Source organism: Myotis nattereri (genome assembly GCF_964212035.1).
Source record: "Myotis nattereri genome assembly, chromosome: 13".
Lineage (NCBI taxonomy): Eukaryota > Metazoa > Chordata > Mammalia > Chiroptera > Vespertilionidae > Myotis > Myotis nattereri.
The window spans coordinates 22,385,461-22,400,465 of record NC_138088.1 but is presented as its reverse complement, the minus strand read 5'-3'; the positions used below and the strand labels follow the sequence as shown (position 1 = coordinate 22,400,465).

The window sequence follows — 15,005 nt, the reverse complement described above, 5'->3', positions numbered from 1 at the left end:
ATTCAAAGTTCAGAAATAAATGAACAAATGGGGGGATACTTCAATTGCAACCCCCAGAAGAGTAAATAAAATAATAGTGGGCACACACTGAGTTAGACAGCCAAGGAAGCAGAAGTCAATACAACATACCCAAGTTTCTTCGGACTTAAAAGATCATATAGAGAAATATGTGCACAGTAAGAGACCTGATAATGATACTGGTGGAAAGTTCGCCTGACAGACATGAACTACCAGGAGGACAGCAGCTCACTTGTGATATTAAAGACCTTTCCCTCCATGTCTAACCTTGGGCTACAGCCCTGGCTTGTATAACAGCTCAGCCAGTCTTTTTTCCATCTCCTTGTCATTCATTACCTGCCATGTCTCAACTCCATCATGAGAAATTAAAATCTGAAACATGGCAGCTTGAGTGCACACTATTATTGCCTCTTCCTCCTCAAAATTCATTTAATGATAAATGAATACAAATGAGGGTAAAGAGGAGATAAGAATGGATGAATGCTTTTATATTTTTTGAAAACATAGAATATGTGATATGTGACTAGAGTCAAGAAAGCTACAATGTATTTGCTTACTGAAGGGGGACCCCACACTGCACAGAAAAGTCTTGAGATGCTCCAGAAGGTAAAGGTCGCTAAAAGTATGAGGACTGGTTTAAAGTCTTCATGGAGAGTAATTAACTAACTGCCAGATCCCCATCATCAAACCAAAAAACCCAAATGGACTGAATGTTTGTGTACCCCTCACCCCACCCCCACCACCTGCAAATTCATATGCGGGGGCCCTCATCCCCGATGTGATGGTATTGGAGGTGGGGCTTGAAGAGATACTTAGTCATGAAGGAGGGACCTCCATGAGAGGTGATGTATCTCTCTGTCATGTGAGGACACAGCAAGGAGGTGTCCATCTGCACACCAGGTAGAGGGACCTCACCGAGAACCCAAACACACTGGCACCTTGAGCTCAGACTTCCAGCCTTCAAATCTGTAAGAAATAAATCTCTGCTGCATAAGCCACCAGTCGATGGAGTTTGTTATATAAGTCACCTTCAGCCAATACACTACTTCTTTCTTCCAACAGAAAAGAGGAAAAGGCTATTTCCTGGCAAATTCAAACATGAGAAGCCAGACCTAAGGATATGAGGCAACCTAGTGAGACTTGAGACTCAACAAGGAAGAACTGAATGGGACTGTACATAATGAACTCGGGGACCTCAGCATCCTTGCCCTGCCTTGTCCCTAGATCACCGGTAGCCTCTAGATCCAGTGCTGGAGATTGAGCGTCATCTCTGGGGAAAAAACTATATTTATTCATCTTGAGATTCCCCAGTGGAAAGGCGAGCTCACTGTTTAATGTTGCTACCACAAAACCCAAGCCAAACCCTTGCCCACGCACCAGGGACCTTCTCTCAGCTTTTAGTGCCTCACTCATTAATCTGAATAAGCACATGAGAAATTTAACATTTGAAAAAACCCTCCCACAAGAAATAGTCCAAGAAGAACGGATTCTAAATGACCCTAAAGGAAACGGTGACATTGTAACAGCCAGTATATGACCAAAACACCTCATATAATCTCCTCAGAGCGAGAGGAGATGTCACTTTCATAAAGGTAACGCAGCATGCCATGAACAAGGAGAAAAGAGGACGAAAAGAGCTCCCGGAGATAACAAAGATGACCACCTAAACTGGAGGCAGGGGGAGGATGCACAAACCTTTTCTGGAAATGGACACAGAGTAAATATTGTAAGCTTCCAGGACTGGGTCTCTGAACTCTGCCCTTGCAAGGTGAAAGCATCCTTAGACAATGCATAAATGAATGAGTGTGTTCCTTTATTTACAGAAACAACATTATTTACACCACTTGACCCAGCAGAAACATTTTTTTTCTGCTGACATAGTTTGCTGACACCCAAACCCAATTTTATATAAATAAGTAAGTAAGTCAGTAAGTAAATAAATAAATGAATATTGTGACCTAAAAGCTGTAGATAGCACCTAAAAGTAAGAGAAAAGATAAAGAGATAGAAAACAGGAAAGAAAGAAAAATAATCAATTCAAAAAGTCCAAAATCGGCCCAATAAAACTTTTAGGGAGAGAACATAGAAAATGGGGAGAGGTAATTAAAAAAAAAAAAAAAAGCAGACAGAAAGTCTTGACAAAAACTGAAAGACACAAGTCTTCATTTTAAAAGGTCCAAATGAAGAAAGGCCCAAAACAAAATACATCTTTGTACAGTATCCAAACACCAGGGGAAATAAAGCATCATAAAAGTTTCCAGTGAGAAAACAAAAGATGACACACAAAGGAGTGAGACTCGGAAGAGCATCTGCTTCTCAACAGCAAGAGCAGGTGTGAGAAGACAGCAGAGCGACGGCTTAAAGATGCCGAGGAAAAACGATTTCCAATTGTGAATTACACATACAGCCAATCTATTCATCAGTAAAGACAAAACATTCCGACGTGATTTTCATCTCACATGCACCCTTCCTTGGGAACCACTAGTGGATATGCTTCAACGAGATGAGTGGTTCGCTAAGAAAATGAATATATGGGGTCTAAGAAACAGAAAATCACACCTGGAGAACGTGAAGGGGAGAATGAGATTAGCAGCTGTGATTAGATATTAGCGCAGAGACATGGACTGCTGCAGACAGAAGGGACCATCTGAATTGATTGTTTGGAAAATTTAAGCACTTGACAAATCTTTTAAAATATTGGGAAAGACAACTAACACGAGGTATAGACAAAATTAAGCAAATTTGAGAGAGAGAGAGAGAGAGAGAGAGAGAGAGAGAGAGAGAGAGAGAGAGAACATTTCTTAATTGAAAAAGCACACACCAAAAAGTTAAATGTAAATGGAAACATAACCTAATACCCTACTTAAACCAATAGCATTATCACTTGCACAGTCATTTTCAGTTAAATACTGTCCATTTATGTACCATATTAGCATAGGATGTGGGAAATACATGGTTTCTTCAGTTATAATAGCAAAAAGCAAAAGTATCAACAAAATTCAGAAATATTATGAGGAGGAAATAAAGAGTAATTGATGAAGCTGAGGAGAAAAGAAGCAAGCATGGGTGTTTTCCATACAAACCTTCTCTTCTATTTGCTTTTCAAACTATGTACATAAAGTTTAGTTCTCTATGATTCCTTAATATTTTCCATTTCTCAGAGTTACCTATTAAATTTCAAATATATTAAGAAAGCTAATACTATAAGCAAATATCGACTAATAGCATGGAATTCATTTGTTGAAAAAAATATACAGCCCTAATCGGTTTGGCTCAGTGGATAGAGTGTCAGCCTGCGGACTCAAGGGTCCCAGGTTCGACTCCGGTCAAGGGCATGTACCTTGGCTGCAGGCACATTCCCAGTAGGGGGTGTGCAGGAGGCAGCTGATCAATGTTTCTCGCTCATCGATGTTTCTAAATCTCTATCCCTCTCCTTTCCTCTCTGTAAAAAATCAATAAAATATATTTAAAATGGAGTAGATAGATAGATAATAGACCAAAAAAGGGACCCTGGCCAGTGTGTTCAGTGGTTAGAGTGTTGCAGGTTTGATCCCCAACCCTGGTTGGGCATGTGTAAGAGGCAACCAATCCATGTGCTTCCCTCATTTCTCTCTCTCTCTCTCCCCCGCCCCTTCCTCCCTTTCTCCCTCTCCTTCCCTTTCTTCCTCCCTCTCTAAAAATCTATGGAAAAAATATCCTTGGGTGAGGACTAACAAAAAAAAAGGGGGCGGGTCACCATAGCCACTAGGGACAAAGAACTGAAGACAAGGAAATCACCAAGGAAAAGGTAAGGAGGCACTTGGGGAGAAAGCTTCTCTTTTCATTGACTGTGTGTAACTCAGGTGTGAGCATTGGGCTTATTGTGGGATATGACTGATGACCGGCGACAGTCTTTGAGTGGGTGGCATCACATCTGATGAAGCAAATATTCCGGGTGCCAACTCCAATCAGAAAACTAGATCTAAAAGCCAACTCTGTGAAGACTCATCAGTCATGTTTCTGTTTGTTCTCTGTGTTATTTCTTAATTTTTTAAATTTCTTCAAATGTTGTTTAAGCTTGCAGTTGTGCTAGTTGTTCCAAAAAGAGAATATTGTATGTCCACTCTTGGGCTGCATTTTCAAAGGGGGAGCAGGGACTGCCTAAAGCCACTGTGCAGGTCTTGGTAGTGATCAACAAAAAAGCTCAGAGAGATGATATCTGGGAGGGCGGAGAGTCCCATGCCTGGCTTCCTACTTGCTCTCAATGTGAAGTCCTCAGAAAGGGATTTTCTGACCACTCTATCAACTGTCACTAGCTCTTATCCTCAGTTATTCTTCTTCATGGAACTTCTCTCTAGTCGACATGGTAATGCGTGTCTAAGATGTTTATTTGTTACTATCTCACCAACTAGAATGCAAGTCTTCTGATGGTAGGCGCTTTGTCTTATTCATCGCTGCATCCCCGGCACCAAGAACAGTGTAAGAGCTTGACAAATATTTGTTGAATAAAACAATTCTCAACCCAGTACCAGATATTTTTATTTTTATTAAGGACCCGTAGCATTTGTTTCCAGGGACTAAGTCAATTTCTGCCTAAATCACAATTTTGCCACATGGGGGCTCTGTTTGTTAGCCACAAGGGATTCCTAAGCATTCCCCACACTAAAAGGGAACTACTTCTCAATCAGGATTAGGCATTAGTACACAGAAGGGTTCTCAGGCCCAGTTTAAGAGCCCTCAAATAGACTGATACATTTTATTGTAAAATAAGGACCCTCAGGCTCCTATTCCCTGCTACTACAAGGCAATCCTATGCAAGGTTTCTCTTCTCTCAGAACTATATCTCTTAGATTTGCAGCATAACATTTAAAAAAAAAATCAGACTTACTATTTCCAAAACAAAAACAGAACTAACCAATGGAACATTATGCTTTTTTTTATCCAAATCAAGATTTCTATTATCTTTCCCTGCCTGGTTGTTGGGAAATTTAATTCTTAGGGCTGATATATTTTTCAGAAAGGCAAATTAAAAAAAAAAAATAGACTACTAAATTCAGCTGAAACTATTATGCACAATGCTTTCAATATAAAGAAAATGTTATAGACTGAATGCTTGTGCCGATTCCCGGGCGCCGCCCCCCCTCCCCCCCCCCAATTCATTTGTTGAAACCTGATCCCCAATGTGATGGTATTTGGAGGAGGGACCTTTGGGAGTGATTGGGTCAGGAGGGCAGAGCCTGTTCTAAAGGAGACCCTGAGGGCTCCTTTGCCCCTTCTGCCAGGTGAAGTCCCAGAGGGAAGACAGGGTCTATGTACCAGGCAGCAGGCCCTCACCTGACCTCAGACTCCCCAGTCTCTAAAACAGTGAGAAATAAATGTCTGTTGTTTATAAGCTCCCCAGTTTATATTCTGTTGTAGCAGCCCAGATGATCTAACACAGAAATGTTTCTTTAAAAAGTTCTGTTACATCAGAATACATGTGAAGCAACCACAGCGAAATTTTGATTACGATACCATTTAAACAATATTGACTTTATATTCAAAGCACAGCCATCCATGTCAAGTAAAACATCAAATATTAAGGTGTAAAATTGGTTAAGAGACTTTTGTCTAAAACTCCTTTGTTCTTCTGTGAGGAATTATAAGAAATTTGGGAATACAGATAAGAGTATAAATTTTACATTGTGGCTCCAGTACCACATGTTCCTTTCATGGAATTTGCTCTAAATGAAAAGCTAGAAAACTGATTTCTCTTGATACAAATGACTACATATGAATTTTCATAGCTGCTCTTTTGACAGGAATGTTTTTGAGCTTTTGTTATAAGAGTACCTCAATATCAATACAAAATTTAGCAGGTTTGACTAGAGATAAAAAGGCAAGTACAATGGCAAGTGAAGAACAGAAATACGGGTATAAATGAAAGGTAAACCAACATAGACTCATGGCAATCCTTGATATTAAATCCTTAATATTAAATCCTTGCTCCCAACCTTGCCAGTTGATCCCATTACTCAGTTCTCTGGTAGCATAAATGCCACATCATAAAAGCACATATTTTCCTTCAAGCTCTAAATCTTTTATTATTTAAAATTTCTGCAAGTCTTAAATTTGCTACCAAGAATGAAAGGTGCCCCAAGTATCCATTTGGGGCTGGATATTCTGCTTAAATTAATGGACACCTGCTCAACATGTGTGCCATTAGAACTCACTCTTTGCAAGTTAAATGACCAAGGGGCAGCAGTCAACCAAGTACAGAACATGGAACAAGCTACAGTCCAAATGACCTGGTATCTCCCAACAAAACAAGGGCATTAAAAAAATTAAAGAGACTTCCGAAACATGAAAGCCAAATGCAATGTTTGGGCTTTGCCTAGATCTTGATCACAAATGAACTTGAAGGACTTATTGTTAATTTCATTAGGTATGCTAATGCTGGATGGTTCCAATAAAAGTCTTTTTGGTTCGAGCTACATGCTAAAATATATATGTGCCTAAAGTAACATGATTTCTGATGTTTGCTTTTAAAACACTCCAAAAAAAAATGTGTATATGGGAAGGGAAGCAGGGATAGATAAAATAAGTGAAATATTGATCACTGTTAAGTTGATGTTATTTATAGTATTCTCTCTACTTTTGAGTGTTTTTAAATTTCCACTAAAAATACACCCCAAAACAGTTATTTCCTCAAAGTCATATAGTCCACCTCTACATGTTATACTTTAAAAGATTATTTTTTCCTGTCCCCGATTTAGCTGAGGACTACCTCTGCAGGAAGTGACAGTGAGGAATGTAATAAAACCTGAGACTATGGATTGACGCTGCAGCATAAATGTCTCTTCAGGTGAGGGGGAGGGAGATGTGTTAGATAACCTTGTGAGGCCTCATTCATTTGAATTTGCCTCATTCCAGAAAGACACTGAGAAGCCAGTTTAATCATCAGACCTGGAACTTTATTCATCCATTTATTTAAGGCAGAGATGTTCACTAAAAACCATATGTGACCAGACAGGGTTTTTAATGGACCCCTTGAAGCAAGCAGATGGAAACCAAGGATATTTCAGAGATGTGTTAATGCTCTGATGAAAGATCGGGATATAATTACAACTGAACAAATGCATATGAGTATTCTAACCAACTAGATATGAAAAAAAATCATTTCCATAGCTGCAGGAAACTCTGTTAGCATTCTGAGAACACTATTAAATGACAGAATAACTGAGTAAAAAACATTAAGTTCTTTATAATATCTGGATCAAATGCATTTATTGGTGAAAGCACTTTATGAGCAAGAACACAGAATGTCAATGATGTGTGCCATACAATAAATAGTCTTGTTATTAAAACTGTAGTATAAAGGTTTCTGAGGAATTTTTAAATAATATTAGTAAATTCTCACTCTGCCTTTGGTCATATCACTGTCTCCTTGATATATGCTCATCCTAGTTATACACATGACCAGAAAACCTAGACAGAATCAAAGGAAAAATAATTTTCTCATAGGTACTCTGACTCCAGAAATATTTTATAGCACTTTAGAGTCTGTGATGTATCTACATATGAATTAAAAAAAAAAACTGATCCTAAATAAACACCTTAAAGATCATCGGTGAGTTCCATTTTGAGATAAGCAAACTGAGACCCTAAGAAATTTGGCCATATCCGTTCCAAATTCTAAATGTCAATTGGCATATACAATAAAAAGTATATGTCATTCTCTAAATCATTTTAGAAAGACAGTTTGTATTTTCCAAAGTTATTTTCTAGAAGGCTCAGTCCTGATGTTCCCTTATCTGCTCTTCATGCAATTTCATCAAGGTTTTTGGTACCGTTGTCCTCCAGCCCATAAGCAAACGTGCTGCAATCTGGGCCATCTGAATAGAAACCAGTTTTGCTGTTGTGCAGTGGCTAATTTTGCTAATCATTTTATAGAATACTTTAAAATGCATCATCATTCTTTGAGGCCTGATATCAAGAAGATTTTTTAAAATTAAATTATAGTCTCATAATAAATTTGAAGAAAAGTGAAAGCAAAATCCAGACTTAATTCAAATGTGTTGAACTCTTGATTTTGTTCCCAACACTTGACCCATGGAAAGCAGTGAATGGCTTCACCAACCCCTCTGGTTGCTTAGCCCATAAAACCAAGAATCATCTTACCTTTCTCTCTTTATCCTGTACCTCCACTTTTAAACCATGAGAAAACTCCTGTTGGTTTTACCGAAACATACACCCAGAATCTGTCCAATTCTTACCACATCCACTGCTCCCATGCTGATCCAAGAGCCCATCATCTCTCTCCTGGATTGGTGCAACAGCCTCCTGACTGGCCTCCCTGCTTTTCTTCTTGTCCTTTAGAGTCTATTCCAGTGATGGTGAACCTTTGGAGCTCGGCGTGTCAGCATTTTGAAAAACCCTAACTTAACTCTGGTGCTCTGTCACAGATAGGAATTTTTTGATATTTGCAACCATAGTAAAACAAAGATTTATATTTTTGATATTTCTTTTATATATTTAAATGCCATTTAACAAAGAAAAATCAACCAAAAAAATGAGTTCGCGTGTCACTTCTGACACGCGTGTTATAGGTTCGCCATCACTGGTCTATTCCCACAACAGCAGCACAAGTGATCCTTTCAATAGGCAACTTGATCACATCTTTACTCTGCATAAAATATTGAGTCGGCTTCTAGTTTTCTCCAGAATGAAGCCAAAGTTCTGAGAATGGTGTGCAAAGCCCCCCATGGTCCAGTACCTGGTACCTCTCTGACTTCATCTCCAATTACTCTATCCCTAGTACTCCCTACTCTAGACTGATTGGCCTCTTTGCTGTACATTGATCATATGGTTGCTCTTGCCTGAGGACCTTTGCCCTGGCCACGCCCCATGTATATTTAATGTTAACAACCTCATCTCCTTCAAGGTTTACTCAAGCTGCTTTCTTAATAGTCCTAGTCATCCTATTTAAAATTGCAACCCACCTTACTCTTTGCACTCCCAATCTTCCCTATCCTTTTTTATTTGTTCTATAGTATATATGATCTAATAACATAAAATTTTTATTTCTTTTTATTGTCCATCTTACCTCTTTGGATTGTATGCTTAGATCTTTGTCTTGTACACTGATGTACTCCATGTGTCTGAAACAGTGTCTAGCACATAGTGGGTACCCAAACTATGTATTTCTTAAATAAATGAAACCTCTGAGGCCAACCCATTTATTAGCATATCAGTACATCCTGACTTTCTAAATTTATATTTGGCAATCCAGTTTCATATTGGTCTGAAATTTTGCATTATATACTGAGTTTGGATTCATTTACCTAATTTAAACAAAACATATTAAGCAACATGAAGTCCTATATATGTATAATAAAAAGCCTTTAGATACATGACACTTACGTTTTATAATTGCATAAATCTTTAGGGCCCTGAATTCATTGGGGAAATTTAAGAAGTCAGGTAGCTTATGGTTTGTTCTGTATGTGGTATTAGGTGCAAACAAATTGGCTAAATATATTCTGTACTGTAACTTTGCTTCTGTTGAGAGGCAGATCAGAAATAATCATGACAGTCAATGAGCAAAAGGAGGATAAACTTTGAGAAGTACACCAGCAGCCCAGCTGGTGTGGCTCAGTGGTTGAGTGTTGACCTATGAACAAAGAGGTCACAGATTCCAAGTCAGGGCACATGCCCGGGTTGCGAACCTGCTCCCCAGTGGGGGTGTGCAGGAGGCAGCCAATCAATGATTCTCTCTCATCATTGATGTTTCTATTTCTCTCTATAAAATAAATAAAAATATATTTTAAAAAATAAAAATACACCAGCAAATTACTAAAATCTTTTAGAATGTAAGTTGTTGTGGTGGTGTGTTTTATTTTTCTCTTTTGAAAGGCTACTTTATGTTTTGCAAGTAATTTCTAGAGCCTCAAGTATTCAGTCTGGCTTGGAATTGCATTATTTTATTTTGGATATCTCTCTACTAGCCTCATGATGGTCTTCCTCTTCAGGCACTTCATTACCTTGACCCAGGACAGACCTGGTAGAGATGCCAGCTTACGGACTATTGCCAAGGCGATGGCCACACAAAGTGCCTGAAATCAGGTCTGCTCCAAGAATGGCTACTCGTCACCCTGAGGAAAAGACCAACATAAATACCAATTATGAGATCTAAAGAGAGAGTGTGAAGCCAGAATTATGGAGTAAGACAATGTCAGAAGCCAAGTATCAGGAAAAAAATGAGAACAAGGGCACAGCAGAGAATTTCATTCACCATAAATAAGCCATGATTTCTCCCAGAAAAAGCAAAGTGAGAGAATTACATTCTCAGCGGCTTCCTCTGTGCTTCTGTCATCAGGGAATGAAAAAAGAATAAGCAGCACAAAGTTGATGGGGCCTCCAGTCATCCTAGAGGGGCCCTGAGCAGTGAGAAGGCAGAACAGACATCTTGATGGCTACTGCCCAAGGAGAAGCAAGAGAAGTGGGAAGAAAAGCCAGAGGCTTTCAAACAACAGAGACAGAAGAGAGGAACTGTACATGTGATTCCCTTTAGTCTTTCTGAATACAGTAGTACAAATTGTCAATATCCAGTGGGGATGTCAGATGATAAAAGCTGTGATATGCCAAAGGTAATATTCCAAAGTACATTTACTATTTTCGTGAAACCTATGGTTTCTGTGAAGACGCAAGATATCTACTTGAAAAGTGAAGATCACTTGTTGACCATCTACATGTTTCCACTTCCCAGTTTCTTGCCTTTTCACACACATTCTTTAAAAAAAACTTCCTACAAAATGGTATCCAATCACAACTGGCTGAGGAACTCTGCAGGGACCAATCCCATGTACACAAAACCAGCACTACATTACCAGTTTATCATACATCAAATATACTTGTAACCCCCCATAATAATGTTTTTACTCAATAAATATGTATTGATCATCTATAATGTGTCAAGTGCTGTTCTAGCTATCAAAGAAGACAAGACTGAGTGAATTTCAGAAATCCATTGTGAACAACATAAAAAATATTCATTAAAGTAATTCTTTGTGAGTTAATGACACTTGGTATAGTCAATATTTAATACTAAATAACATGCAATATCAGTTGATATTCAGATAAAGTTGGTGTTCAAATAATAGCTAACGCAGGCTTATTAGATGCCACATGTTATTCTAGTTACTTTCAAGATATAAAGATGACTTAAATCCCAACCCTTTATGCAATGGGTTTTTGTTCTCACATCCATTTTGTAGAAGAGAAAATTGAGGCATTGAGAAGATCAGTAACCTACTCAAGGTTACATAACTGGTACATTTAGACAGGATTTGAATTTAGGTGCAAAAATCCATGTTCTTAATCGCTAGATGAAACTGCCCCTCCTTTAATGTTATAATACTTCTTTAATAGACTCAGACCAAAAATGTTTATACAAACCTATTCTAGGAAGGATTTTTTTTTTTTTTTAACCACAGCTGCCCTGCCCCAATGCCTCAATCAGGCTAATTTTCACTTTAGTCATTTTAAAATGAAGGTAACAATGTTGTTGAAGCAAGATCATCTGGTTAGATGTTCCAGCAGAACAGAGGTGTCGTTCTGCATCTCAGTTCTGCCAGGTGCTTGCTCTATGACCTTGAGCAAGTAATCTCTCCCCAAGTCTCAGATTCCTCACCTGTAAAATGAAGGTTACAAGGGGACCTACATCACAATACTATTCAAAGATAAAACAGGAATGCCCACTCACAGCACTTAGGAAGTGCTCAAATATTATTAGCATAATAAATAGCAGCCGCATGGATAAATGGACCCTAATGATTTCTTGATCCTTCTATTCACACTAAAAATAGTTTACTTCTCTTCTAATTAAAAAAAAAAAAAAGACAAAAACCAAAACAACAACAAACCAAGCCACAAGCCATTAAACCAGTGATCTATTTTGTGGGGAAACCAGAAAGGCATTTGGACACATGAGTTTCTATGTCACTAGTTAACTCCTCTATTACAGAATGTTTGTGTTCTAGCATCCCGAGACACCTTTCGTAATAGAATCACTGTCACTCCTAGAGGTCAAGTGGGCAGACAGTTAATGCTTCTCCGTGAACAGCTCAGTAAATCATCTTCGAAACCTCGGTTCAAAGCCCACGCTAAGGTTAAGAAAAATTGACGTTCGGTCTGTGAACTTAATGTCAAGCTCCAGAACAACTCGGGCGGCACATGTGTAGCGAATTAAGTAGACGCAGACAATAAAGACGCTGCCAAACTGTAAAACAAGGCTTGGAAATTACAGAAAATGTTGCTCGTTATTGATTATGGTGACCATTCAGTTCTTCCTGAGCCACCCCAAACAATCATTCATTTTCCAGCCGAGAGCCTGCTCATTTGCAAGATAAAAGGGAGACATTTCTGCACATGCCCATAATGTTCTTCACCACTGGGGGCAGCTTTACATAAGACTGCATTCACTGAAACCAAAGCAACAGTCCGAGCAGCTTTCAGAATGACAGTCTGCAGAAGTGAGCTGAGCCTGTGCGCGGTCCCGGGCTCTCCTGCCTTCCGGGCTCCGAGGCAGCTCTGTGGCTGAACCGGGCGCTCACCGCCAGACATGCTGGGCTTTGGAATACAGATGTGGCAGCTCAGGTAGCCCCACGTTGCCGGGAGGAATACATCATGCTTCCGGATAAGAAGAAATTGTAGACGCCAGTTGCTTTTTTTTTTTTTTAACACCCCCCCCCCCTCCCCGTTCCCTCCTCCCCCTCCAAAAAAACCTGTAAAGATGCAAAAACGTAATATCCATGAAGATCCTATTACCTAGGAAGATTTCGATGTTTTGCTGCAAATGCGGAGTTGGGATTTATTTGTTCTTGGAGTGTTCTGCGTGGCTGGCAAAGAATAATGTTCCGAAATCGGTCCATCTCCCAAGGGGTCCAATTTTTCTTCCTGGGTGTCAGCGAGCCCTGACTCACTACAGTGCAACTGACAGGGGCTGTCACGCAAGTGGCCCCCTAAGCCAAAGCAAAGACCTAAGGACGACCTTTGAACAATACAAAGGATGGGTATGTTTTGTCATTTTTCTTCTTTCCTTCCTTAAAAAAACAAAACAAAAACAAAGAATCCTCTAGTCTGTGTATTACTTCTGCCTTAATTATTTTAGAGATTACCTTGCTCTGTTCTAAGGCTATAAATTCGATTGCTTAGTGAACACGTTTCTTGCTTAACTATTAAAAAAAAAAATCACCAAAACCCTGAAGGCAATTCTCTTTAGATGACAAGGAGATGGTTATGTGATGTGAAATGTGGTTTATCTAGATTTAAATGTGTAAAAGAGAAAGCACATGCCTGCTCTTGCTTGATTAAAAAGAAACGCATTCTTTTTTGGGGGGATAACTTTTCTAAGTTGTTTTTATTTTCAGGTTTCAATGTAATTAGGCTACTGAGCGGATCAGCTGTAGCACTGGTGATAGCCCCCACTGTCTTACTGACAATGCTTTCTTCTGCCGAACGAGGATGCCCTAAGGGCTGTAGGTGTGAAGGCAAAATGGTATATTGTGAATCTCAGAAATTACAGGAGATACCCTCAAGTATATCTGCTGGCTGCTTAGGTTTGTCCCTTCGCTATAACAGCCTTCAAAAACTTAAGTACAATCAGTTTAAAGGGCTCAACCAGCTCACCTGGCTGTACCTTGACCATAACCATATCAGCAATATTGATGAGAATGCTTTTAATGGAATACGCAGACTCAAAGAGTTGATTCTGAGTTCCAACAGGATCTCCTATTTTCTCAACAATACCTTCAGACCGGTGACCAATTTACGGAACTTGGACCTGTCCTATAATCAGCTGCATTCTCTGGGATCCGAGCAGTTTCGGGGCTTGAGGAAGCTGCTGAGTTTACATTTGAGGTCGAACTCCCTGAGAACCATCCCTGTGAGAATATTCCAGGACTGCCGCAACCTGGAACTTTTGGACCTGGGATATAACCGGATCCGGAGTTTAGCCAGGAATGTCTTTGCTGGCATGATCAGACTCAAAGAACTTCACCTGGAGCACAATCAATTTTCCAAGCTCAACCTGGCCCTTTTCCCAAGGTTGGTGAGCCTTCAGAACCTGTACTTGCAGTGGAATAAAATCAGTGTCATAGGACAGACCATGTCCTGGACCTGGAGCTCATTACAAAGGCTTGATTTATCAGGCAACGAGATCGAAGCTTTTAGTGGACCCAGTGTCTTCCAGTGTGTCCCGAATCTGCAGCGCCTCAACCTGGATTCCAACAAGCTCACATTTATTGGTCAGGAGATTTTGGATTCTTGGATATCCCTCAATGACATCAGTCTTGCCGGGAATATATGGGAATGCAGCAGAAATATCTGCTCCCTGGTGAACTGGCTGAAAAGTTTTAAAGGCCTGAGGGAGAACACCATCATCTGCGCCAGCCCCAAAGAGCTGCAGGGAGTCAATGTGATCGATGCCGTCAAGAACTACAGCATCTGTGGCAAAAGTACCACGGAGAGATTCGATCTGGCCAGGGCGCTCCCCAAGCCCACGTTCAAGCCCAAGCTCCCCAGGCCGAAGCACGAGAGCAAGCCCCCCCCGCCCCCCACGGTGGGGGCCACGGAGCCCAGCCCAGAGACCGATGCTGACACGGAGCACATCTCTTTCCATAAAATCATCGCAGGGAGCGTGGCCCTGTTCCTGTCCGTGCTCGTCATCCTGCTGGTGATCTACGTGTCCTGGAAGCGGTACCCGGCCAGCATGAAGCAGCTGCAGCAGCGCTCCCTCATGCGAAGGCACAGGAAGAAGAAAAGACAGTCCCTCAAGCAGATGAATCCCAGCACCCAGGAGTTTTATGTAGATTACAAGCCCACCAACACCGAGACCAGCGAGATGCTGCTGAATGGGACGGGACCCTGCACCTATAACAAATCGGGCTCCAGGGAGTGTGAGGTATGAACCCTTGCGATAAAAGCGCTCGTAAAAGCTGGGCAATAAGTGGTGCTTCACTGAACTCCGG

General features: G+C 40.3%; 2 protein-coding genes across 3 annotated transcripts in view; one reads left to right on the top strand and one right to left on the bottom strand.

Moving 5' to 3' along the window:
- CTNNA3 (catenin alpha 3) overlaps positions 1-15,005 on the bottom strand; it is a 1,265,562-nt gene that overhangs the window by 737,042 nt on the left and 513,515 nt on the right. The gene's annotated exons all lie outside the window — the stretch shown is intronic.
- Positions 12,442-15,005, top strand: part of LRRTM3 (leucine rich repeat transmembrane neuronal 3) — a 157,653-nt gene continuing 155,089 nt past the window's right edge. The window contains exons 1-2 of one of the 2 annotated variants that reach the window (XM_081105054.1): positions 12,442-13,049; positions 13,407-14,938. In XM_081105054.1, the coding sequence (XP_080961180.1) occupies positions 13,046-13,049; positions 13,407-14,938 (1,536 nt within the window). In that variant the 5' untranslated portion in view covers positions 12,442-13,045. Of the gene's footprint in view, positions 13,050-13,233; positions 14,939-15,005 lie in introns of those variants that run through there. The other variant, XM_081105053.1, reaches the window with a different exon arrangement.